Here is a 25281-nt window from a genome sequence, read left to right on the forward strand (position 1 = left end):
CTGCAGAGCTGCAGCAGGACCCCAAAATAACGCACTCTGTCCCCAGATCGCGCTGCCGTGAGCTCCGTGTCCCGAGGGATCCCGCAGGCAGGAGGAGGCAGATGCTTCCCAAAGCCACCCTGATCCTCAGCAGGAAATCTCCCACATTTGTCATGTTGAAGTCAGAAAGTTCACCTCCCTCTGGGAAGCAGTGAGAATCAGAGTGAAATTCCTCAGCAGAAGCGCGGCTCCAGAGCTGTTTGTTAGGGACAAAAAACTCAGCGAAAATTGTCACAAAACGGTATCCTGGCTCCTTTTGTTCGCAGCTGGAACCTGGTGGCGATGCAATGGGCGCTCACGCTGGCACTGGGTGCTCCCAGGAGCACAAACTGGGGGAATTCCTGAAAAAAAACACCCCACTCTGCCATGTCTGTGTGGTGAGCTGGGGCCTGGGACCTCCGGAGGGGTCACGGATCTGAAGAAACACCTCAGAAATGACCGATTTAATCATGTGCAGGTATGCGCAGTCGCCAGGGGCTGAGGGCTCTCCTCTGCCCCTTTGCTTTTCGGGGTCGGTCGGTCTGTCTGTCAGAGCAGCCTCGCGCCAGGAGAGCACCACGGCGAGGGGGACAGGCACGGGAGCAAACACAGGTGCAGGTTTAACTGGAGTTTATTTATACGTAATGGAGGTAATGGCATTTTGAGTTTAAAAATTGAGACATTTGAGATGATGAATACTTCTGACTGAAAACATGAAGCTAGGAAAGAAACAGAGCAGACAGCAGGAAACAGAGGGCAGGGGCTGCCTCCCCCTCCTTGCGAGGCAGTGGGAGCGTTACTGGTGTGAGGATGGGGCCTTGGCAATGGGAAGGGGGAAAGGCAGCTCAGGAGAGACTGCACCGTGGGCTGAGTTGACTTAGAAGCAACCAGATTAGTCCAGGATTAACTTCTGCTTAATAACAACAACAAAAAAAAAGAAATTAGCTAACTAGTGAGATCTGCTTTCAGTGATGGCAAGCAGAGCTGGGTTTGCAGTGGTGCACTGCACACCAGCTCAACTGCTGCTGGCCTCCAGGGCCACCAAAGCCTACAGAGATGCAGCACAGCCTCAGGAAATGGCTTTTCTTGGTATGCGGAGACTTAACGACAGCGTAAAGATGTTTGGAAAAGTAGGACCTCAGCCTTTCTTCCCTCTCTGTCAGCGGCAGAGGGATTTAAGGAAAACCCCTGCCCTGTGTATGGTCTGGGGCGATGCTGGACCCACCCTGTGGGTACCCCCATGGTGGGGGAGGTCCTGGTGCCGGCCGACTCCGGCAGATAAATGATGGCATGGCTCTGCACGGGAGTAGTTTGGGCACCAGAACGTTGAGCAGGAGGGAGAGCAGAGAGCGAGCTTTTGTCCAAAAGACATCTGTCAGCAAAGTCCCTCCATGAAACTCCTGGAGAACACGAACGTGTCTTCGGGTGGGAATCTGTTGTGATCTTCTCGTGCTGCGCTCGGGATTACCTGACCTGCCCCGCTGTGCCGGAGCACCCTACGTGCTGATGCACAGCGCGTGTCCACGGGCTACGCTTCCCCGCCGGCTCAAACGGAATGAGGAAAAATGAGAGCCATATGGTAATTCTGAACAGAGGCAAAACAGTGTCTGCGTGTTTGGGTCTGGTACGCTCAAATATTTTCCTAGAGCATTAATTTTTAATTCTTTCATCAGACCCACAAAAGCAAACACAAATAGGATTTTATACTTTACATAATCCACCCAGCTTGTGTTTATTGTTACATGTACTGAATAATCACTGCCTGCCGCTACGTACAGAAGAGCTGATAATAAATATTAGGACACAAACGTACAAGTTAAATGAGATACAGTAAAGTAGTCGATTAAAAGGACAACCATAATCTAAGGTTACAAACGACTGAGTATTGCTTTTCTAATGTGCTTTTCTCCTTCGTTTCAGTTGCTCACCTGCCAGATCTATATGGGGAGGGCGTATAGGAGAGCTTGGAGTCATTCCTGGCAATGTGCGTAGACCGAGGGGGTGTAAGCGGGCTTAATGAGGAGAATTAGGCACGGGGAAGGCGCGCAGATAACTGACAGGTTCACCCTCGGTACACACGGAAACCCGCGATGCCGGCCCCAGCTGCCGAGGTGGGCAGCGGGGCGTCACACGAAGGAGCTGTTTGTTCCCCGCTCCCCGTCCCGGTTTCTTCTCCCCACTGGGTCAGGCAGAGAGGGACGGGCTCTGCTCGGCGTGGGCTCGCAGGAGCGCTGCGATGTCCCCGTGGGCAGCGCGCTGGGCCAGCGACAGGGCCGAGTTACCGCGCTGCGGGGAGGGAGGAGGCGAAGACATTACCGCCCGAATCCCTGCATCTCGCCCCAGCCACCCCCGGAACCCACCCAGCTCCATCCTCACCCACCTCCGTGTCTCAGCCCCACCACCACTAACGGAGACTGTTTGGTCCTGCCCACTGGTGATGAGTTTTCCTCCACCAGTGAGCAGCTTCACACCCCCGTTTACCCCCAAAACCGCCTTCTTTGCAGTTCCTCCCTCACTTAAAATGAGTCGCCATCCCGCAAACCTCCCCATGCTGTTTTGGGGCTTAACCCCAACTGCACCAAAGACATCTGGCCAAGCCTTCCCTTGGTCCCGGTGCCACCCCGCATGTCTCAGTCACGTGGGACCAAGACAAGCTGCATTTTCGTTAGGAAATGGTTTCATGATGATAAAGGCAGCCTCGTGGCCCTTCGCCGTTAGCCTGCGCAGGAGGAGGATTTCCACCGGCCGGCCACGCTGCTCCCAGCCCAGCCCTGTCCCACGCGTCCCCCCAGAGAAGCGTCTGTTCTCAGGGGAGAGTTAATTGCTGTGATTTCTTGGAGCCAAAGCTCTGCTGATTCCAGCAGTCCAGGATTTCACCTCTTTTTTTTCCAGGTTTACACCAAGTTGGCTTCTTTTCCCCAGTGCTCCTGCCCGGGCTATGGCTGGGATGTGGGTTGCTGCCACGGCCACCGCATCCACTGCGCAACAAACACCAAAACCAGGAGTACTCTCCTAAAAGCGGTCCCCTGATTAGAAAGTGGCCCAAAATTGTACTTCTTCCCTTAAAACTCACCACTCAGGGTTTGCTGCCTGTAAAGCGTGATCCCGTGTGAGCTTTCCCTGCCCGGTGGACATGAGGTTGTGTAAGGGACCGAGCGCGGTGCCGGAGCCTCACCTTGTCCGTCAGTGCGACCTGGCAGCCGGGCTGGGCCAAGAGGAGCCTGACAATGTCGGTGTTGCCCTGCCGGCAGGCCACCATCAGGGCCGTCGTCCCCGCCTCGTCCTGCAGGTTGACATCGGCCTGGCAGGAGAGGAGGGCTCGCACCATGTCGTCCCGCTCGTGGCTCACCCCCAGCATCAGGGCGGTCTGGCCTCCCTGCAACCGCACAGGGAGAGGCTGAACACTCCCCACCCGCCGGCCTCCTACAGCCCTGCTCGGTCGGATTGTTACACAAAACGCTAATAATTAATGTGGCTGTTGCATATATAGCATAAGCTTGCATATGATTATTGCACAGTACATATATGGGGCTCTTCAGCAAGGCTAAAGGAGAGGGGGCGTATCTGCTCACTTGCACCACGGCCGCGTGGAGGGTCTCACGGCAGCATGGCCAAATCGCCCGCTTCCCCCAAAGGCAGGTCCTCCTGACCCTCTTGGGCAGTTTAACTTAGGTCTAGACTAACTTCTGCAGCTGTTTGGAAGAAGAGCTGGATGAGGGCACTGTCATCTCTGAGACCAAAATGTGTGACTCTGATGGGTAACTGCTCCCCAGCACACCTGAGCCAGATCCTGTACCCGGGGTCCACCCCGCACCACTCCTCCCTGGTAGCACTGCTTCAGGCTTGACATTTTTAGCTCTGTAAAATTATTTTGCAAAATTTTCAGCCTTCCTTTTGTTTCTTGATCTTGTCCAGCTCTCATGTTCCTTTGCAGGGAGGCTGGTGAGCGGCCACGCTGCAATTTAGCTGAGGTTGCTTTTGTAATTTTTTGGGAAACAGCAACTCCAACCCAATGTCTACCGCTGAGTCTCAGCCTAGCGCTGCGCACGCAGCGTAAGGAACTCGCATTTTTATCCCCAACCCGAGAACTCTGCGGGGACGTGACGCTGAGGGAGCCAATTCCCCTTTGCTCAGCCACAGCCTGAAGTGGCATCGTACAGTGATGGTCATAAGCAGGAGGCCAGGAGCTCAGCAGGAGTCACTTTGCAGATGCCTCTGCCAAATAAATGGGCTGGCCACCCTGCGCCCTTGGCATGATCCCTCATGGGGCCACGCTCGGTTTTCAAAGAAACAGAACTACGGGGACGCACCTGGGCAGCTCGCAGGTTGACGTCCCCCTCCTTCAGCAGCTTCATCACCACCTCCATGTCCTCCTCCGTCTCGGCGGCCGCCAGCGGGGTGAGCATCACCGCCGTGTAGCCAGCGCGGTTCTGCAGGTCCAGGCGGCACACGCCTGCCGGGCGACGCAGCGCGCAGGGGAAGGATTTGGCCCCGCGGCGAATCGGACGGAAGGAATGGGAAGCAAAGAGGGCGTTACGTGTGGCATCTTGTATTCCCACAAACAGGAATTTCCATAGTTATAGAGGAGTGAGAGTTATCCGAGTTAAATACCTCGTGTTGTGAGCGGAGCAAGGGCCCTTGGTGCTATGTGTTGCTACAGTTAATTACAATCACTGAGGTCAACTCAATTAACTTTGAAGACCACAACCAAAAAAAAAACCAACAAAAAAGAGGATGATTGATAATTAATGTCTTGGGAAGATGCCCGTTGTGGAGTTGTGGGCTGTTTGCTTCCACTCCCCCGGCAAGAGAGCAGCAGAAAGACGCCATCACCTAACGGGCGGTGTAAAGCCGACCTGCCCCGTTTCATTCCCTTGTCACCTCAAGGAGCTTGCCTCCAACTCCACCGTGAGGAACGAGCCGTGCCTAACGGGTGAGGGCTCGCGTCCAGCCTTGCCCCGGGCACAGTGGCAGGAGGGGACAAATCGCTGCGGCTCCCTGCGCTGCTTCAGCAACAATTGGGTTATAGATGTGTATGATAATCTGCCATTTCCCTAACATTTAGCAGCTTGTCTGGCCCACGAGAAAAGGCCACAGTGCCTTTATTCTTGCTGAGCACGCGTGCATTCCTCCCCCCAGCCCCGTACAAGCTCAGCTGAGATTTTTCTTTCTTTGCAACATGAGCCGCAAGTTCAATAGTTTAAACTGGAGTCTTTTCTGTGGCGCTGTGGGGTTTGTTATGCTCTCAGGGATTGATCCTCCAGCTCCAAGCCATGATGTGGCATTTGCTGCTACAAGAAGCTGGAGGAGCCACCCCATCCCACCCAGACCAGAGCCATGAGAGACAGCCCCCGGCCATGGGGACCCTGGGCCCTCTCCAAAGTCAGACTGCAAAGCCCTCAAGATGTGCCAGGGCCCTGGGGGCACTAATGAGCCTTAATGTCCCCCAGGAGCCTCAGCTGGGACCCCTGCCCCCACACATGGGACCAGGCCAAGCTAGCAGGGAAGGGTGCGGGTCTTCAGACCAACCGTATCTCCTGGGTGGACCTTGGCCCCATGCTTGTATCTTGGACAGACTTTGGCCCTACACTTGTCCCTTGGATGGACCCTGGCCACATGCTTGTGTACTGGATGGCTCCCTTGCATGTAGCTTGTAGTTGGTCCCCAGCCCCACCCCAGCCTGTCTCCTTTCACTCCTGATTGAACTCCCTGTGAAGACCCTGGACCTCAATTCACTGTTTGCCATGACTGGGACTTTTGATGGATCCCTGCTACCTGGCTCCGCCCACCAGTCATCCCCTGTGGAACCATGCCCCATTGGCAAGAGCGACATAAAGCGACTTCCACATCTGTACCCAACAAAAGCCACAGCTGAGCAGTGGCTGTTCCTACCTGTGTCTAGCAGGAGCTTTGCAACTGGGAAGTTGGAGTGGGAAACACTGTAGTGAAGAGCCGTGTTGCCGTTCCTGTCGGCCAGGTTCACCACCAGTGCCAGAAGCTCAGGCTGGATGGCGCCCAACGCCTTGAGATATGCTGCGACCACCTCCGGGCTGGAAGACTTGCGGCTCGACACCCGGAACCACTCCTGGCAGACGGTGCTCAGGACGTGCCGCTGAAAAAAACCAAGGTCTCACCGTCACTCCTGGGGTAGTCATCCTGCAAACCGGTCACTGCCCCGGCTCCTCGCCCCACGCCACTTCGTCCTGTGCTCTGGCATCGCCCGGACAGTATTTAGCTTGTGGTTGTGGGATTGCTGCTCTAACTTAATGGGGAAAGGAATTTCCTGTGGTAACTTGAATGAGTAAGCAGAGAAAGCCTGTATCTTTTTTTCCCCCTTTTCCCTTCTTTTTGGCTATTCTAAAACTGACTCAGAGGTCACCTCATCCCCCTCCCCTCACAAAGCTGTCCATGGCACGGTAGGGCACAGCCTGCAACGTGCCGTCAGGATAATCTTATCCATTAAATGTAGGGTGGGAACCACGCCTGAAATGAGACCGAGAAACAGCTGTACCAGATGCATGTCGCTTGTGGTCCTGATTTCTGAGAGGTGCTTGCTGAGCAGCTGGCAGTCGGCAAGGAAATCTTCAGAGGGTTTGTATCTACAGGGAAAATACTTTTGTAAATCCACCATGAGCCAGCACTCGCAGGAGGTATTGAAGCGGGAAGGAGAACACGCAGTTTAGGTTCAGCACTTACTCAAAGGCTTAACTTGATGGACACGAGTTGTCCCATTGACCTGGCACAGATTTTAGGTACAAAGTTATGCACTTAAATACGCGGTTAAGTCCAGATTCTCAGATCTGCACGGTCAACTTCATCTTTTATAATAATTCTTAAAGTGGGGAGCGGGGGGGAAGTCTTATTCCTGACTCTACAAAGAACTTTATTTAGAAACTTTACATGAGAGGGGAGAAATTAGCTAATTCTCACCAGATGTGACTCACTGCCTTTTCCACAGTCAAGCGAAGGGCCGGAATCAATCTCCACTGGGTTCTATACTAACTCCAAAAATATTTGGCTCTTTAAAGCCCTTTCCCATGTCTACAGAGGTCAGTGGCTGCTTTCCACCAAGTAGATGAAGCACTGACCCCAGCCACATAGGAGCAACTGAATGCCGCGCCGTGCATCCTGACGTGATGGAAAGCACGATCAGTGTCTGCTTTTCTGGTTACCTGTCAGCCTTCTGCTGAGTGCGAGGTGCTGCTTCTGCCGCTGGCTCCTGCTGCTCATCATCCTCACATCTCTCCTGTGAGGAGGTCCCTGACGAAGCCCCCTCGCTTTCACCTCCAGCTTTCACCTGCGTGGCCTCCAAATCATCATCTCTTCTCTCCATCTCGCTCTCCACGTCCTCGTCCGACGGGCTGTCTTCACAACTTGTGTCTTCGCTTGACGTCGTTTCATAGCTATTTGAGGACACCACATGTTATTCACTCCTTCCCCATCTGCAACCGCAGGGCCTGACCAAGACTCATTGAAGACACCCGCTGACTCCAATGGGCCTTGGATGAAGCCCGGAGTGACACACAAGTTAGGAGGTTAGCGCCACAGCCAGACTTGGGGTTAGTCTTTTTTTTTTTTTTTTTGGTTTCTTAAGCCAGCAGGAGTGTGATAGCAGTGAATTAGCAGCAGGCCAGGTTACTTCAGGGACTACTTGGTTGGTTTGGAGGGATGTCCATCACACAAGCCCCAGCGTGGCCAAGCAAGGGCTGTGTGCTGCCTCGCTGCCGGCACGCTGTGAGAAACACGGACCCCGTGGCAAGGTGGGAGAGGCGGCATGTCGGCAACCTTGAGGACTGTTGGACAAAAACTGTGTTTGCAGCTCCAGCAGGGACCTGCGTTCACCACCCGAGCAGCCCTGCTAGGCAGCCCTCTCTTCTGGTTGTCCATAAGTATTATTAACATCTTCCATGAGACAGAACATTTCACTCTGAGGGAGCCCAAAACTTTTCTCAACCTAGTCGAGATTCCTCTACTTGCTACAAGTTGTACCCATTTCAGTGACTGCTAGTAGAAGCAGCTCTACACAACAAGAGCGAGTAACACCTGGTGAACCCAACAGCAGTAGCCAGAGAGCTGGGAAGTCAGAGAAGCGTATGACAGCAGAAATCAGCATCCAAACTTGCACAAATAGCTGTTTGCGCAGCGAAGGGACAGTGAAATGTGTCCTGCCCTCTTCACGCCAGCACACGTACTCCGCGGTAGAAATTGTGCTGCTCTTAGAGATGCGTCTCCTGCACACCTTGGTGTACCTAGTTAGCTCAAAGGCCAAAGAGCGTCAGATATTGGAGTCACAGGGAACTGAGTGTTGGAGCACAACCTAAAATACGTGTCTCCTTCACTCCAAGATAATTCCTTATTTACTGAAATAGTCCTTTCTCAGCCCCCAAACCAACTTTTGTTGGCCGTCACTGGAGCATGGAGGCAGGTTAGTGGCAGCGTGCCCACCTAGGCAATGCTGACCTCCTCCAAAACCCACCCAAGCTCGTGGCACTCTTCCCACGGACCCAGCTGGGTTTTGGATGAAGCCGCAAAAGACGGGCGTGCAGAAAGTGTCAGTCCCCAGGGTGTCCTTCACCGCGCTGAAAACACCGAGATCTTTTCTACAGGGTTACTTACAGGTTGTCAGTGCTGGACTAAAGAAGGGAGAAAAGAGGTTCCATTTCAAACGGCCTTTTAATCAAGAGGTTTGGAGGGGAAAAGCAGGAAAAAAGAATGACTTCTTCAGCGATACAGAGGACATTACATGTTAAAAGGCAGTTTTATCTTCTGAATGGATGCTTACCCACCATTTACCCCAACAAACTGGAGATTCTTTTTGGTCCCATTGCCTCCTGCATGGAAACCACAACCTTTCTTTTTCATGATAGATTTAAGACTTGTAGTTGGAGAGTTTTCTAGCAAAATACAAAATAATAGATTAATTAAGCAGACGTGCCATAATTATCAACGATTATTCCCAACCTCTCACAGCAAACTACAAATCATATCCATAAGCACCTTACTTCACCTTAGGAGATGCTTTTTATGTCTTGCAGAACTATGGATGCACTTGGCCACAGTCTGAACCTGCCCCGTCGCCTTTAAATACGGGTCTCAAACATCTCCAGGTGACTGGGAATATAAAGGAAGTGACTGGGAATTATATATGTGTCCTATGAATCTAAGTAGGTTTTACTTTTGTAATAATGTTTTCTTTTTTTTTATTTTTTTCCAATACTAATGTATTGGAAATCTATAATAGCACACGGATGAGCCTTTCCATCAGAGTCCCAACAGTTTCGCTACGTATTGCTTATAAGTACCAGGCCACGTATCTATTTGCAAGCCCCCCCCAGCAGTGAACAGCCAGCCTTTGGTTCTGGATTCTCATCTCCATAAAAGCTAAAATTCTTTTAGATGACCAGCCGTGAGCGGGAACAGGTCTCTCCCCAGCCTAGTTGCTCAGTTAGCTTGATCTGGGTTTGGTTTTGGCGAACTCCAAGCTGATTTACCCCAGATGAGCAGGAGTTTCATACTCTTGCAAATTGAGATGTCTAACCCAGTTAAGAAAAATGATTATTTGATGGAACAGCCACAAGTATGGCCGCTTTTGGAAGCTGATTCTGTGTATAACTGAGCCACAGCTGTATCAGCTCCTACCTCGTTTTGTTTGTGGGGTTTTTTTAAGACCACGTAGCTTACGATGTGCAGAGATTTGCCTTTCTCATACATGCTTAGGAGGGGGCCATTTCCCATCAGAATGATACTAATTACAGCACCGCATCACCCCCACTCAATTCTTGAATAAACAGGAAGAGAGTTGGCCCGGACACGCTGAAACCGATGCCAATATTATTTACCCAACTGTTGATAGTGCGTGTTCGAATTCTCCTTATCCACGGGCCCTTGTGTAGAGTAGGCAGACAGCAACGAGTTTAAGGAATTAACTAATTGGTTCTGAATGGAGCTGAGCTTGGAGGCCGGCTGTTTAATAGCGCTCGCTAACTCGGGGTAGCCGTGCTCCAAACACAGCCACTGCTCCTGCAAAAGCTCTTGGATTTTTTTTACGTATTGGCCAATGGGGTCAACAGCAGGGAGATCCTCATGGTCAGGGGGACCTTCCTCTCCCAGCCCGTCTCGAGGTTTATCTTCACCAAAGCTTTCTGCAGCATGAGCAGCGAGACTGTGGGTGTCGTAGTTGTTCCTGTGATTCTGATTGTCATCGCCGAGGTGCTCATCAATCTTCAGTTGGGTGAAGGTGCACGAAGTGCCAGCCTCCATATCAGCTTCACCAAGACGTCCGGGTCCTTCTCCACTGACACCGGTGCAAGCCAGTCCCTGATCTCTCCGAGCACCCAGCTCCACCACCTGCGCGTTCATGTTGTCTGCTCTGCGGACGCTGCATCCTATGGATTTGGTGGAGACCGGGATGTTTACGTTGACGCCTTTATCGTGGGCTTGCTTGGCCCTGGTTACCTGCGAGAGGTCAGTGTTCACTGCCGCATCATAGTACTGCAAAGCCCCACTGCTCCGCCTGGACGGCGGCTTGGCTTCTTTGGTGTCTTCCCGGCACAGCATCTCTTCTAGCTGAGCTTTGGAGCTGGCCAGTAACTGAATGCTTTTCTCCTTCTCCTTGATCTCATGATCCTGCTGCTCCAGCACCGCCCTGATCTGCTCGAGCTCTTCTTTCTTCTCGCTCAGCTGCTCCTCCAGAGCAGCAATCTGCTGCTTCAGCGCAGCGACCCCGCCGGGCTCTCCAGCATCATGAGGCTGAGGACCACAGCTCTCCTTGTTCTCTCCAGCCCAGACACTCCCCTCCTCAGTTTTCTTCAGCACATTCGGAGCCATTTCACTCACGCTTAACTCCCCTTCCCCAGGGTTCGTGTTCTCCTCTGCGAGCTGGAGGGCACCCAGTGATGCTGGTTCACCCCCAGACAAGGCAGAGCAACCGCTGGCGTCGGTGGCATCGCCCTCCTCACCTCCGCTCTCCATCACCACCTGCAACTGTGGCACGACGGGATGCTGGTTCTGCCACGGCGGCTGCATCTGCACCAGCCCCGGGCTGCCTCCACCCAGATGCTCCTTCTGCCCAAAGGAGACATCTGGCTTCAAGCTCATCTCCCCGGGGAGATTTAACACGATGCCATCGGAGCCAGGCGAACGTGCTGTGGGGTGAATTGTGCTTTCGGAGCTGCTCTGGTCGTGGCACTGCTGGGGAGGCGGCTGGAGAGGCGAGGGCATTTGTCCATCCCCCGGCGAGGGCTGGCCAGGCGGCAGGGCGGCAGGCATGCTGGAGGCTCGCAGCAGCTGCGGCCTCCCCCGGAGCTCGCCCTCCTGCCGCCCCAGCTCCGCCTGCCGCCATGTCTCCGCCAAAAGAGCTTTTCTCCGGTAACTCGGCTCATCGGCCCCAGGAAGGGTCAGGTCGTTGGGCAGGAGGGGACGGGGGGTCTCCTCCGCCCCCAGGGATGCCTTTCGCTGGGGGAAGGAGCAGGTCGCGGTCCAGCTCTTGCTGGGAGCGGACACGCATCCACGGGAGCCGTTCTCAGGCAGGCTGAAGTTTCGGGGCAGGGTGCTGAATTTCGGCTGCTTGGCTTTCCGGTGGATGTGAACCCTTCTGATGGTGTTCCCCTTCTCGATGTCATCCACATACTTCAGGAAGTCCAGGTCCAAGTGAAAGCCGTACGGCGTCTCCACGGAGTAGGGGAGGCTGCGGGGCTGCTCTCTCTCCCCATCAGCCTTGGATGGCTGGCCGTTTGCTGAAACAACCCAAAGAAAAGAGGTGACTGAATTTTGAAGACAACAACAACAAAAAAAAAATCAGCAAAAACTACATTTAGAACAGGGAAAAAATGTTACTGCTTTTTTCATCTCAGTTTCAGGCAGGCAGGAGGCTGCAGTTCGTCACTGCAGAGGCTCATGGTGAAGCTGCGCAGAGACGCAGCAACACGTGCAAAGGTCCGATCCGTTTTTCCAGAGGTGAATCAGGTAATTATTGCACTGAGGAAGCTGAAAATTTGCTGAAATCATGGCTCTAATTGCCAATTAAGCAAACAGCAGGTTTTACAGGCAGACATACGTGTCTATGTAAGTATGAAAAGCTGCCCGATGTATAATAAATCCAGCTCAAAAAACAAAGGTGGAACCAATCTGTGACAATTACATTTTTCAAGGCTTTTTGCTTGGTTTTAACTGTTCAGTGCCATAAGTAGTGCCGTGCATGCCAAGCAGGAAAATCATTGCATCGTTTCATCAGCAAACACCAGGTCACAAATTATTCCTTGAAAATGATGAACATGGCACCAGGCAGAGGCTGGACCCAGCCAGCGCCGGCCGGGGCTGCTTTACACAGCCGCATCCATGCGAAACACGTGCCTGCCAAGGTGACCGGCTGCACAGCACCGAGCGTGGCTTTTAATGGAGGGAAATCACCACGAAATGCGCAAGAGTGTCCGCCCACCCAGTCGTCGCAGGCAAACGGTACGGCTCCAGCAGCGCAGCCCAAGGTTCCTGGTTTAATACAACTTAATACAGTTAGATCCAGCCTGCAAAAAACTCACAGCCTCCAAATTTCAGCCTTGAGGGTCTAAATAGTTAAACCCCTGCATCACTGTTCGCTTCTCTTTATGTGGCAAGTCCCTGAAATCACTGTGGTTTGGGCTGCTATGCTCCTCCGAGCAAACCAAGCCATGCTCTGTGAGGATGAGGAGGAGCAGTTTAAGCAGGAGAAACCAGATTTCCTGGCTGCTCCTTCTGCCTCCAGCCTGGTGCAGCAGCTGTGCAGGGACTGGTAGAATTTGGCACAGCTTTTGGCACTGCTCATCACAGAGCATCACCGAGACGCAGCTGCCTTTCTGACGGGAAGCAGCACATGAAAGTCAGAGGAACGGTACAGGGAAACGTCACGTAGGGTAATAGGGCAGAAGAGCAAAGCCCAGCCAGTGGGAGCGGAGGAGATCTGTCCTGCCTGCAAAGGACAGGAGGACAAATAACGTGCTGAACTGAGAGCTGTGACCATGATTTTGCTGCGGTTTAAGAAGTCTGCATAATACATGAACGATGCATTTTGCAGCTCCTGGCCCTAGCGCATATCTATAGAGAAGGGGCTATTTACAGTATTTCTGGTAAGGAAGTTACTTCAGGGTTTGGTTGGGGGTTTTTTCCAAGAAACAAATGAGCAAACAAACATCCCCGCAGCCTCCCTACCATCTGTCTTCTCCATGGTGTGGTCTGATCAGGCTGTCAGTGAAACATCCTCTGACAAGCTAGGGCAGATGAGTCACTTCACCCTTGAAAAAAAAGAGAAACAGAAACTTTTAATTTAAAAAAAAAAAGCTTAATCATCTGAATTCAAACTCTCCATAAAGCCTTACACCTCTTCATAGGCCGCTCCGCCTCTTCTTTCCCATATTCTGCAGCCCGACTGTGTCTGCTAAGCACTTTCAAGCTACTTAAATCAATAGCTCCTTTTCCAGTGGCAACAACTCATGCTCCACCGACACATTCCAGGTAGCTGGTTCTTATAAAACATCCCCTGCATTACGGACGGTTTTGACTGCAAATGAGGAAAGGCAGACATTTAGGATCCTTTCTGCTGGGCTTGAGATAGATGCCACAGGGACTCTTCATCGACTCCTGTAAGCTGGATATATCCAGCATAACACCTCTGAAAACAGCAAGGCATATAAACTATACGCAGATATGACTGGTTTGGGTTTTTTTTTTTTGATGCATAATAACCAAAGATTCAAAATTTATGTTAAATCTTATTCAAACAAAACCCATTACTTCAGAGCACATCCATACTGTTATAAAGAACCTTCACCAAACTGCACTAAAACACAGACAAATTGCTTTCGTCTCAGGGAAGATCTTCAGGTGGAGATCTACCACAGCCTACATCATGAACTTCACATCCATCCTGGTCTGTATTGCCCTCTGCCTCTGTCCCATCATGCTGGCATGGGTGAGGCTGTCCTGGAGAGCGAGAGGAGAACAACCAAGAAAAGTCCTGAGTGAAGCTTCTCTCCTCCATGCCCTTTAGAAAGACACAGGGAGGAGGCTGGCAAGGGTGAAGGAGGTTGAGGCAGTTGGACATCACTTCCTGACTTGCATAAGAAGGGCAACATTGCTCAGAGTGAGAAGGTCTGTCTTTTAATTCCTGCTACGGGGGGAAAAGTGGGTGTTTCTTGGAAGGCAGTTGCTTGTTTAGCATTTTCCTTCAAGTATCGAATTTGGTTCCTGGTCAGAGATGGTCCCATAGCAGCTCAAAAGTCCATCCCTGCTTCTCCAGTGCATCCCTGAGCTATGCAAGGCTTTCAGAGGTAGGATCAAGGAGCACAAAGCCTATGTCAAGCCAGCCCCAGGCAACTGAGGACGTTATTGGGACTATTTATTCCAGAGTCCAGCTCACATTCACCTCATTGATCAAACCATCAGAGTCTGAATTCCTTTTCTGCTTATAGTGTTTTGCCTAAGTGCGGACTTCAGCACTTGACCACACTTCCAGAGTTCCCCTGAAGGGGCTCCAGCCAACCTTTACCCCTCGCTTCGCCTGATGCCACATTGATCCAGCACTGGTCTTGTTCACCTTTCTATTCTCTCTTCTGCAGCACCCACCAGCAGAACTGTTTCTTGAGACCTCTGGCTCACCCGCTGCCTCAGAAGAAGCTCTGTCTTCTTGGTTTCTCCACTCTGCAGCTTCTAAATTTGTTTTTTTTTCTCATGTAATTATTTTTGCATTGTGTAACTCACATTTCTTCTTATGATAATGGCAAGGTAACTGGATATGCAGTACAGATAAGGATATATGGAGTATAGAGGTGCTGTTGTTTTCTTCTAGAAGTAATGAAATGACAGGGTTTGACGATAACAAAGACCAGCCGGAAAACAAAGTCAAATCCTGCTGTGTTGTTATCATAGGAGGGGTACTTTGAAAGATCAAAACCTTTTAAGGAATCAATTAGTTCTGTCATTCAGGCAGACACGTTCATCGGCAATTTAGAGCCCCGATGGAAAGTGTGGAGGGTCCCAACCCAAGGAGAATATGAAAACTCTCAAAAGCGTCTCCAGAATTGGCACCTCGATGTTCCTGCGACTGGACGGCAACGCTGACGTCTGCCCAACGCCACGCAAGCTTCTGAAACACCGTGACCAGTGGCCTCCTGACACGCTCTCCAATTAACTGCAACTCTTCTCTACAGGGCAATTTCTTCTGTCTCATCCTGCCAATAAACAGCACGTGCCAAAACAAATGCTAACCTCTTTCTCAAATGTTTTTTTTTTAATTTATTTTCCAATTACACTCAATTACAGAGCACTTAGGGATCCCAGTGACAGCCTGATAAGCTACACTCCACTCTTGTAGATCATTTATTTAGGGGGCGGGGAAGCCAGTAAATAGGGCACTTTTGATATCTAGATAATTACATCTAATCGGTTCATTTATGAGCTGGCTGGGTCCTAACTCTGCAGCCCAAGTTGATACTATGACTTTTCTCTTTTGACCAATCTATTTCAAAATCACCTCGTAAAAGGATGCTGAATGTACCCTACCAGCTTGCTGATGTTCTCCCGTTCCCCCACGCCGGGGCAGCTCGGTCATGGGGCAGATGGCTTTGAGCCAAAACCATGGCTCCCTCGACCCCACGGCTGCTCTCCGATGCCTGTCCCTAATAAAAATGAGATTTAAAAAAAAATAATAAAGTAATCTGCTGGAAGAAGTGTGCCCATATGCCCATGGTCCAGGCCACAGTTGAGGGCAGGGCAGTGCTGTTAGATGGGTCTCCATCCTGCCAGTACCTGTTACGCTGACCTTCTGTCGGGTTCTGCAGTTGTAGAGTTTTCCCCTATTGCATAAAATCGAAGAATACTTATTTTCCTCTACTTATTTTCCTCTTCAGGCAGGCGACATGGCCAGCTGCACAGCACTGCTGATTTTTCACCTCGAATGAAATTACATTGCTTTTCTCAAGACGAGAATAAGTATGCAAAGAAATGGAAATCAAGGAGGCAAATATATGAAAAAGCCACAGCACAGGGTGAAGGGGTTTTACTCCCTGGGGCAGACCATTTGCAGGGACAATGTACTGCCTTTTTAACCAGCCCTGTCTCAAACACCGGCTCTTTACAGGCACGTTTAACCCCTCTTTGACTCCATCTCACTTGCCAGGCAACGTAAGCGCCAGCCCGCTCCACCATCCACCCCAGCCAGCAGAAAAGAGAGCAGCATTACACCCCAGAAGATTTAAAGAACAAATTAACTGAACCACAAACAGACATGAATTTCATTCTCTGAGAGCATCTTGCTAGTACTTTTAAATTGGAAACATTTAACCCAGTGCCTATAAATAAGAAGATAATTCCTCCCTGCTGAGCCGCACGTTAGCACAGTCTCATTAGCTACCACACAACCTTTATTTGAGCTCTGCCTGTCGTGTTCTCCTGCACTGCAGCAACGGCTTTAGCACTTTGTGGCGAAAGGCAAAACTATCCTTACAAAAACATCTTGTCATGTTACCTTCTCATGCTCCCACTTACAAGCCCATCGAGGAGCAGAAGCGCTTGCCTCCCTCAAAAGCATCTTTTCCCGTGCCGAGAGCCGGCAGTGAAGGGTTCGGAGCCGCAAACGTGCCTTTTCCAGTTGTTAAAAAGTTGGTCAGCTGAGCAGTGACCTTGCTCGGAAAGCAAATGCGAGTTTAAAACAGGAAGCAGACAAGAGGGATTAATTTTCTAAGAAAGCAGCCCATCGATCCGATATGACCTTTCCGAGGACAGTTCAAGCCCGCTGTACAAAACGAGTTATTTCCCATAGCACAGAGAACTTTCCCATAAAACACAAAATGCTAAGTGCTGCTCGGGCTGTCACCCAGCCGCCCTCCCTTATCAGGAAAGATTATTGAACAGACAGTCAATTATTAACGATACGGTTCTTATTCTACCTGATGCTGCAGGCTGCAGCCCGAGCTCGCCCTCTGCATGCCGCACCTCCCAGGCTGAAGGCATTACTTATTCTGCTGAGCACCTCTCCTAAGGAAACGCGAGCGGCTGCCGCGATTAAAAGGCAGCATCGTTAGTAGAAGCCGCAGAAGGTCTCAACGTCTGTAATTAATTAATCCTGCCGAAGCCCCGTTCCCACCCGCAGAGCAGAAACAGCCCCTCAGCCTTTTACCCTTCTCCCCACAGCTCCGGCCCCTCGTGTCGCGTCCATCCATCCGAGCAGGACAGGACGAGGTGACAGCGGGAACGCGGCCGTGCGTAACCACGGCACTGGCGGAGAACGCCTGACCCTCTGCGCCATGCCCTGGCAGCTGTGAGGAAGGACTGCCCATCTAAAGCTCCGGTGGGACTCTCCGGTAAAACGTTCCAGTCTTTTGCAGCGGAGTTATCAACGCAAACTTCAAATCGCAGGCAGGAGAGGCAGGGGACAGCTCGCAGAGCAGACACAGTGTGATTTTTTGGCACGGTATTGGTGGCACGCAGCTGGGTGATGGGAGAGCGCCCGTCCCAAGCCCCTGCGCTGGGGTTCCTGTCGAGCATCCCGGATTGCTGCACCCCCAGGCTGATACACAGGGAAAAAAAAAACCTCAGCCTCTGCAACTTGAAACAACTTCCCGTTTGCAAAGGCAGAGGGGTTCAGCCACTGCCCGGCTCCCCATAGCCGGGCTGTGAACCTCTTCCACGGCAGGGAAAGCAAAATCCTGAAAAGCAGAAGCATCCCACTGGGAGCCGGGGGCTCTGCCGGGGGCCTTCACCAGGGACCCCCACCGCAGAGCAGCACCAGCGCCTTTCCCATTGCTTAACAAGCCGCGCCACCAAAATGCTCACACCAGGAGGAAAACAACGCATTTCATTACCCTCTGCCTGCAGCACAGAGCTGCTGGCACTCCCGCAGGCTCACTGTGCTCGCGCAGCTACAGAATGTAACTTTAACAGATGAAGTCTGAAGAAAAGCAGAAAAGTTTTGCCTCTGCAGGAAGCGAAATAGCCTGGACGTGTACAGAAACAGCAGCAGTTTGTCATTGCTAGCACTCCCCGAGGCACGGACGGGTTAAGTTCTTACCCGAGGAATGAAAAATAACCCCCGCACTCCAGCAGCCTTTCCCAAATGCCGCCTTTCCCACGCAGCTCCGGCATCCTATGCCACACAGGGCTGTGACTCCACGACTTGGTGTTGCAGACTTTCTGCTTTCACAAGCAATTACTGAGCTGGGGGTTCAAAACGAACTTAAGAGCGCAGTGGCTTATTTTCTGTCGAATTCTTGTGGTTTAGTTACACTTGAACATCTTTTCCGAGCATATTCTGTTGCTAAAGTTCTCTTACAGACGGGAAAACATACGTATTTCTATACGGCGCTGATTTTAAAGTAAGCCTAAAGGAATGGTTTCATTTTCCCACTGGGAAGACCTAGCAGGAAGCTTTCATTTGGAGCATTTCCTTATCGCAGTTACACAGATAAGACCTACAGTTTTCCCAGACGCAATCCCCGTGGTCTTCAAGTCTATGTCTCCCTAAATAAGCTTTCAAAGAGGAACCATGAATGAACGGCGTCTAAACATGCAAATTAATTAATTAAGGGTTGAGGTTTGACGGAGCTACGACTGGCTTCTGACAGCTTCAGCCAACGGGGCCGGCACAGCGTGGGAAATGGGGAAGGGTTCCACCTGGGCATGGCCCGACATTGTCCCACGCGCGTCGGGACGGAGGTCATGGCCTAAAATTGCTGCTGCTTTACGTTACGCGCTACAGCTGTCGGCGGGGATTTTGCTTTGCAGGCTGCTCCCATGGATGACAGGAAACAGACGGCCACAAAACGGCTCAAAATCCATCCGGTCGGTCCCTGCCTGTCCCCACCATGGCCACCACCACCGCCGCCTTGGATGCTTGCAGGGTTGATGGGCAAAGCGGCTGCCTGCCTTCCCCTCCCCAGCCAGAATCGCTGCCGGAGGGCAGGTTTGGCTTCACGCGCTGGCCCTCCACACACAGACCAGCTCGCCCTCGGTACCCAAAGGGTTACACCCAAACCTGCTCCATGCAGGCGGTCTGCGATTGCACAACCACCAGCCCAGCTATTATTGCAAGTGGACATACCAGGCATAAATATAACCTCTCAGGGAATATTTGTTGTACGGATTTTTCAATTCTTTTCTCACTGCAAAGGAAGAAAAATAAGCCATTTCCAGTCTGCTGGAGACATCCACACGGGTGGGATCTCCGTTGCGCGGCGGTGGGCTGTGATCGGCTGCCGGCTGGCACAGGCACGGGGAAGGAGTTTCCTTCCAGGAGGAAAGCAGAAGTTTGAAAACGTTGTGGGATTAAATAAATAAATAAATAAACAAAAACAGTTTCAAGTCCTGGTTTGCACTGCAAGAAGTTGTCATGAGGTTTTCCCAATGTGAGAGCAAACAGGGTTTTCCACTGTAAGAGATCTGCATCCCATCAGCCGCCTTCCTGAGTGTGTTCAGCACCATGGAACCGTCGCTGCCAGCGGCCCGGCACCCCATGGCATCCCCCAGAACCGGGAGCTACATTTGGGGATGCAAAACTGGCATCCCCCAGAACTGGCAGCTAGATTTGGGGATGCAAAACCGGCATCCCCCAGAACCGGCAGCTAGATTTGGGGATGCAAAACCAGCCGTTGTATGGGGAGAGCGGAGGTGGTGCAGGCAGCAGGTAAAAAGGTATGATGAGAAAAGGGACATAAAAAGGATCCAAAAAAAAGGGACATGAAGGGACAAAATATGACAAAAAAGGGACATAAAGCCCTCTGAAAGCAAAACACCACATGGTCCAGATGCCTGCTTAAAACTCACCCTCCATCCCAGGGCCAGCAGACAGCTTCGGCACGTGGATTATGGCAACGGGTACCCTGCAGCACTGGCCCTGAAGATTCCTTGACCACTGCCCACCCAGGGCTTCCCAAGAGGAGAGCTGGGAGCTGGAAGAAGCTTGTGAATGCTTGAGAGGGACGAGCAACCCACCAGCTCGTGGTTGCACCGATGGAAAGGTTCAGACTGGCCTCCCACCCTCCGCCAGCCATCACCCCCTCCTCAAAATGATGTACACGAAGCAGCGGACGGGCTTGGATGGGGCTGGAGCCGGGGGCTGCTCGCATGGAAAACATCCTGGAAGCGTGCCGAGTCTCACTGCTGCTTGAGAGACCGGTGGGCTCGTGAGGAATCGGAATAATTAACCCAGCACTGCTTAATAAAGACGACAATCGCTTTCAGGATAAATGTGCAACCCTCGCTGGCCGGCGGTACTCAAACAGCCATTTCAGGCATCTTCTCAAATGGCAGTAATAAAGTTGTGCAGATACTGATTTTATTAAAGCTGCTTATTGCTGTTTAATAAATGTCATGAGCTTCCTGCCAGCATTTCCATTAGAGACGGGTCAGGAGGAGACCTGGAGGTATCAGATAGCCAAACTCTCGCCCTCTTTTGTGGCTCACCAGGGGGGGAAAACGATCACATTCAGCCCCTCCTCTGATAACGTCTTTCCCAACTGACCTTCAGCTCATTCCAGCCACAGTCTTATAAAAGCTTTGGTCGATTCTCATTATTTTATCCCCTGCCTTGAAAACTGTGGTGCTTTCCCTAAAGTCTCTCTTCCCAGAGCCAGGCGATCAGAAACACCACCTGAAACCATCAACTGAAAGAGCTCCACAGTCTCCACAGGCAGACAAAAATCTGAAACGCCTCATTCCTAAAGTTTACTCTTTTTGCCTTTGTCTGGGGAGGGAAATCAATGAAGGCAAAGTTTTCCATCTCCTTGAGACAGGTCAAGCTTTGCTGCCATGATACTGAATAACTTCCATGTAGTCAAAGAAGCTGGTGGAAACTTCATGACAATGGGGTTGTCCTTGGTTTGGCCAGGGCTTGGTGCACCCTTGGGGATCCTCTCAGTCAACAGTCTGAGCTTTGGCCCAAGCTGGGCTGGAAATGTCTTCATTTCCTGAGAAAAAACAGGATCCTCTGGGTGTTTTCAGAAGCTGGGTGTGGAGGTGAACCATCAAGCCCAGGTGCTCCTGCTTGCTGGGAAAGACTCTTCCACTTTGCTCTTGCTCAACTGCTTGCCAAGACATGAGATGGATGGGGCAGCGCAGGGAAGGAAGGGTGTTACATCACATGCGATTCCCTCGGTGCTCACTGAGAGATGGAACATGGGAGTTTGTGGAACTGGAGAAACCCACCTCGACACAAAAGCAAGGCTTCCTAAACTCACCAGCCTGAGGAACCAACAAAAAGTGCATTTGCGGTTGTGAAAGGTGACTAGCAATCCGGTGTCTGTCCTGTCTCACCCCAGTAAAGGTCCCATCTTCAACAGAGGTCTTCTCCCACAGAAAGTTGAACTTTCAGGTGTTTTTAGGAAAGCCATATTCTCTGCATGGAGGTCACGGGGAGGGTTTAGGAAACTGAGACTTTCCTCCAGTTTTTTGCCCAACCTCTGGCTGCACATTGCTGGTGTGTTTTTGGCTTTCTCACTTGTGCTGAGACTCACACTCATCCCTGATGGGCAGAGGAACTGGCTGCAATGCTGAATTGGAGATAATTGCATTTGGAAGACAGGAGCCACTGCGTGCAGGTGGGTTTTCACCATGTTTCATGTTTCTCACTCCACCAAACTGTCCACTTTGGCAGTATATTGTAATAAAAATGACAATAACTGCTTTTTCTTCTGCTGCTTAAACCCTGGGATGGGCAGGACTCAAGGCTTCCCGAGGCACAGCACCGGAAATGCGGATTCCACTGAGGTCTAAAATAAATACGGCTGAAGAAGGAGCTCTCTGCAGCCGGTTCCTTCCCACTGCTCTTCCCTCACACTGGCAGCATCCGAATGGGCACGGTTGGGGATTTCTGCCCTGAGACACGGGCTCCTTCATGCCTCCGAGCTGGGGTCAGGGCTTTATCGACTGAAATCTGCATCTCGCTGCTCTCAAGCACGGCAGAGTCGCACAAGCCCATTGTATGGGGCATGGAATGTAAAACACAATAACTTACTGTATTTTTTTTTTTCTCTAACAAACGGGGCCGCGTTCATCCCTGGTGCTGCTCCTAAAGCTTCCTTGAACAGACCCAAGATTTTATGTGTAACAGTCAGTGATAAAAATGCAACTTTCAGAATATTTGGTGGCTGTAAAACCGCAGTGGGAGGGACCTGAATCGGCAACAAGCTTGTGAATGAGCTTCTATTCACCTAACACCCATCATCTCGCAGAATCTCAAAACTGCTCCTGATGCAAAGGATGTTTTGAGACCAAACCTCTCCCTCCCGAACTGCACCCAGAGGCTGTTGGACAGAAAGCAACGTCGCACTCCTGCGGTTGCAAATAAAAGAGGAGTGGTTATTTTGGCTAGCTGAGGACGAAGGGACACTTTGTGACACCAAACTGGAGGGCTCCTGCGGGAACGGGACAACACCAGCACCGCACAAGGAGAAGATTTCTGCACCTGGGAGACAAAACCTTCTCTGTAACTGGACTTTCCGGAAAGCAGCCAAACATAGCCCTGCTTTTCCTATTCACAAGTGGTTTGGAAACTGCACTGGGAGATCGACAGCGCCCACAGCAGCAACAGGCTCTCCCCCATCTCATCCTTCAGTTGCAGGAGTACTTTAACAAACCCATTAACTGATCCCTCCTCAACCACAGATTCCCCGGCCAGGTCGCTGCTCATCAGGCTGGCTGTCATTTCGCAGACGTATTTACTTCTGAAATATTACAGTCAAAGCAACAAATAATCAATCAGAAACCTGAGGTTATGGGCTCCCTCCTCTGATTTACCATTTCAAGAATCATTTAAGAGATCTGCTTTTTCCATTAAGTCCATCCCAAATCAAACACCAAACACCTGGAAGACGACAAAAACACATATGAAGGCAAATGCTGGTATTTTTCACCCTTCTCTCTGCCCTTCGCTGCGGCTGCTATCCTTACCCTGCCCATGCCACATCTGTGGGATGCGCACTGCATTCATTTGGGCCATGCAGCTAAAATATTTAGCTTCTGGACAAAGCAAGCCCTTCCTGGCGGTGTCGCACCCCGGAGCTGTGAGGAAAATGAGATAACCCTGCACAGCACAGTCCCGCTTCCATCTCTGGACAGTGAACATCACACCCAGAGCAGCCAGACCATGACTGCCTCCATCCTGAACTTACTCAGACTTGCATTTGAGATTATTTAACGCACTTTCTGCTATCACCGATCTTCTCAGGGACTATCCTACCTCTTCTACACAAGATCGCAAGCAATGCTCTACCCCGGTGCGGCAGCTCCCTGTTCACACTCACTCTGATTTTCTGATTTCTCCCGGAGTGGAGTCAGAGCCCATCATGTCTGTGCCTTAGGTCTGCAAGAAATCACAATCCAAACGCCGGGAGCTGACGAAATCGCTTGCACGGGGCGCGTCTGGCTCCAGCACAGTTGGGCTGCTCAGAAATGCCCTGGCAGTGTCCGCTGCCGAGGAAAAGCGATGCTGTCTGCGAGGGAGAGGCGCTGCCCGTCCCTCTGCTCGCTGCCAAACGTGCTGCTGGAGCAGCCCCTTCTCTCAGCGTCCCCCCCAGACCCCAAGGATGCAGAAATCTGGAGCTCAGCCCGGCCCATGCAGCCAAGCCCCACGGGACACGCGGCTCAGGGAACGGGAGCACGAACCTCGCTCGAGACAGAAATGAGTTACGACGCTGAGAGTCTCCGGCATCCGGACGGCTGGAAAATAAAAAAAAATAGAGAGTCACTGGCGACCGTGCTTGGCTGTGGAGGCTGGGGGCTTGTGAGGGTTTTCGGGTCGGGCTTTGAGTTTAAAAGCAACTCTGGGGTTCTGGAGGCTTCCACCACATAGCCCCAAGGCCTGGGGAGCCTTCCCAGCCCCCTGGCACGGTGACATTTAGGGGGGTCCTGTTAGGGCTGGGACCTTTCTTGCCTTCTCCTCAGCTGCCCAGCCACTGTCCGAGCACCCACTTCCTCAGACCCCCCCTCAAAATCCCCGGAGGGCCCCTCACCAACAACCCGCGGGTAAGCGGGAGCCGGGGGAGCCCGGGAGAGGGTCGGCCCGCGGCGGGGGCGTCCGCCCCCGCCGCGGGCCGACCCTCTCCCGGGCTCCCCCCCCACCCCGGCCTCGGCCCCCGGGCTCCCGGTCCTCACCCCGGCCTCGGACCCCGGGTTCCCCCCTCCTCTCACCCCGTCCCGGCGCGCCCGTACCTGGGAGCGGCGGCCCCGCTGCCTCCCGCGGGCGGGGCCCCGGGGCCGAAGGCGAAGGCGGGGCCCGGGGCGGGAATGGGCGGGAAGCCAGAAATTCACTTTTTTGGAGGGCTGGGGCTTTTTTTTTTTTTTTTTTTTCACAGAGTGATTGGAAGGGAACTTAAAGATCACACGGTTTTAACCCCCCCCTGCCCTGGGCAGGGACATCTTCCACCGGACCAGGTTGCTCAGCGCCCCGTCCAACCTGGCCTTGAACGCTGCCAGGGATGGGGCATCCAGGCTTCCCTGGGCAGCCTGTGCCAGGGCCTCATCACCCTCTCAGTGACAAATTTCTTCCTTATATCTACTCTAAATCTGCCCTCTTTCAGTTTAAAGCCATTACCCCTTGTCCTGTCACTACATACCCTTGCCAAAAGTCCCTTCCCAATTTGCCTGTAGCCCCCTTTAGGCACTGGCAGGCCGCTCTAAGGTCTCCCTGGAGCCTCCTCTTCTCCAGGCTGAACAGCCCCAGCTCTCTCAGCCCGTCTTCACAGGACACTTCACCTTTTTTAATTTTTCCTTTTCTTATAACTGCAGTATTGTGCCCAGGTCCTTCTTTTTAAGGCTTTATTTGTACTTTCCGAGCTCATCCTGTTTGCACAGATGCAGATCAAGAGCGGCGGGAAGGGGAAATCTGCAGGGATTGACCACGGCTGCAGAACTTGGACTGTATTTGTGCCAGCCGTTCTCCAGCTCAGCCATTCAATGCCATCAGTACACATTGGTCCCTCATACCTTAATGTGATGACGCAGAAAATGTAAAGAAAACTCAACCTAAGCTTCAGACTTTGAGCCTCCTCCTGTGCCTTACATGCTCGTCACCTACCCCGCTGCTGTAATGACAGTTCCTCTCTAGGCTCCGGGGACAGGCAGAAATCAGTAGTTCCATGACCTGCAATAATACCTTCAACTTTAGGTGAAGCTTTTGGTTTTGCTTGTCTGGAGACACTGAACCAAATCCCAGCCCTGCTCCCGGCAGTTCTGGAGCGTGGGAGAGCAGCTGCGTGGCCTCTGAACTCAGCACCCACGGGGACGGATGAGGCCTGCTGTGAC

The 25281-nt window shown here is 52.0% G+C and overlaps 1 protein-coding gene across 4 annotated transcripts; it reads right to left on the reverse strand.

The window, feature by feature from the left end:
* Positions 1 to 1717: 1717 nt before the first annotated feature.
* KANK4 (KN motif and ankyrin repeat domains 4) lies at positions 1718 to 24220 on the reverse strand. Of its 4 annotated transcripts, none has more exons than XM_086753830.1 (11): positions 24190 to 24220; positions 23644 to 23697; positions 13201 to 13283; positions 9858 to 11753; positions 8801 to 8912; positions 7191 to 7421; positions 6530 to 6617; positions 5911 to 6130; positions 4329 to 4471; positions 3194 to 3319; positions 1718 to 2304 (listed from the first exon to the last, which is right to left on the reverse strand). In XM_086753830.1, the coding sequence occupies exons 3-11, from the start codon at positions 13214 to 13216 to the stop codon at positions 2203 to 2205; spliced, it is 2934 nt and encodes a 977-aa protein (XP_086609956.1). In that variant the 5' UTR covers positions 13217 to 13283; positions 23644 to 23697; positions 24190 to 24220; the 3' UTR covers positions 1718 to 2202. The 4 variants fall into 4 exon arrangements, with proteins under 4 accessions (XP_086609956.1, XP_086609953.1, XP_086609954.1 ...); XM_086753827.1 differs by having other exon boundaries at positions 3194 to 3394; XM_086753828.1 differs by lacking the exons at positions 23644 to 23697; positions 24190 to 24220 and adding an exon at positions 23283 to 23415 and having other exon boundaries at positions 3194 to 3394.
* Between the last annotated feature and the right edge of the window lie 1061 nt (positions 24221 to 25281).

The sequence above is a fragment of the Chlamydotis macqueenii genome, chromosome 8 (genome assembly GCF_036417535.1).
Source record: "Chlamydotis macqueenii isolate bChlMac1 chromosome 8, bChlMac1.mat, whole genome shotgun sequence".
Lineage (NCBI taxonomy): Eukaryota > Metazoa > Chordata > Aves > Otidiformes > Otididae > Chlamydotis > Chlamydotis macqueenii.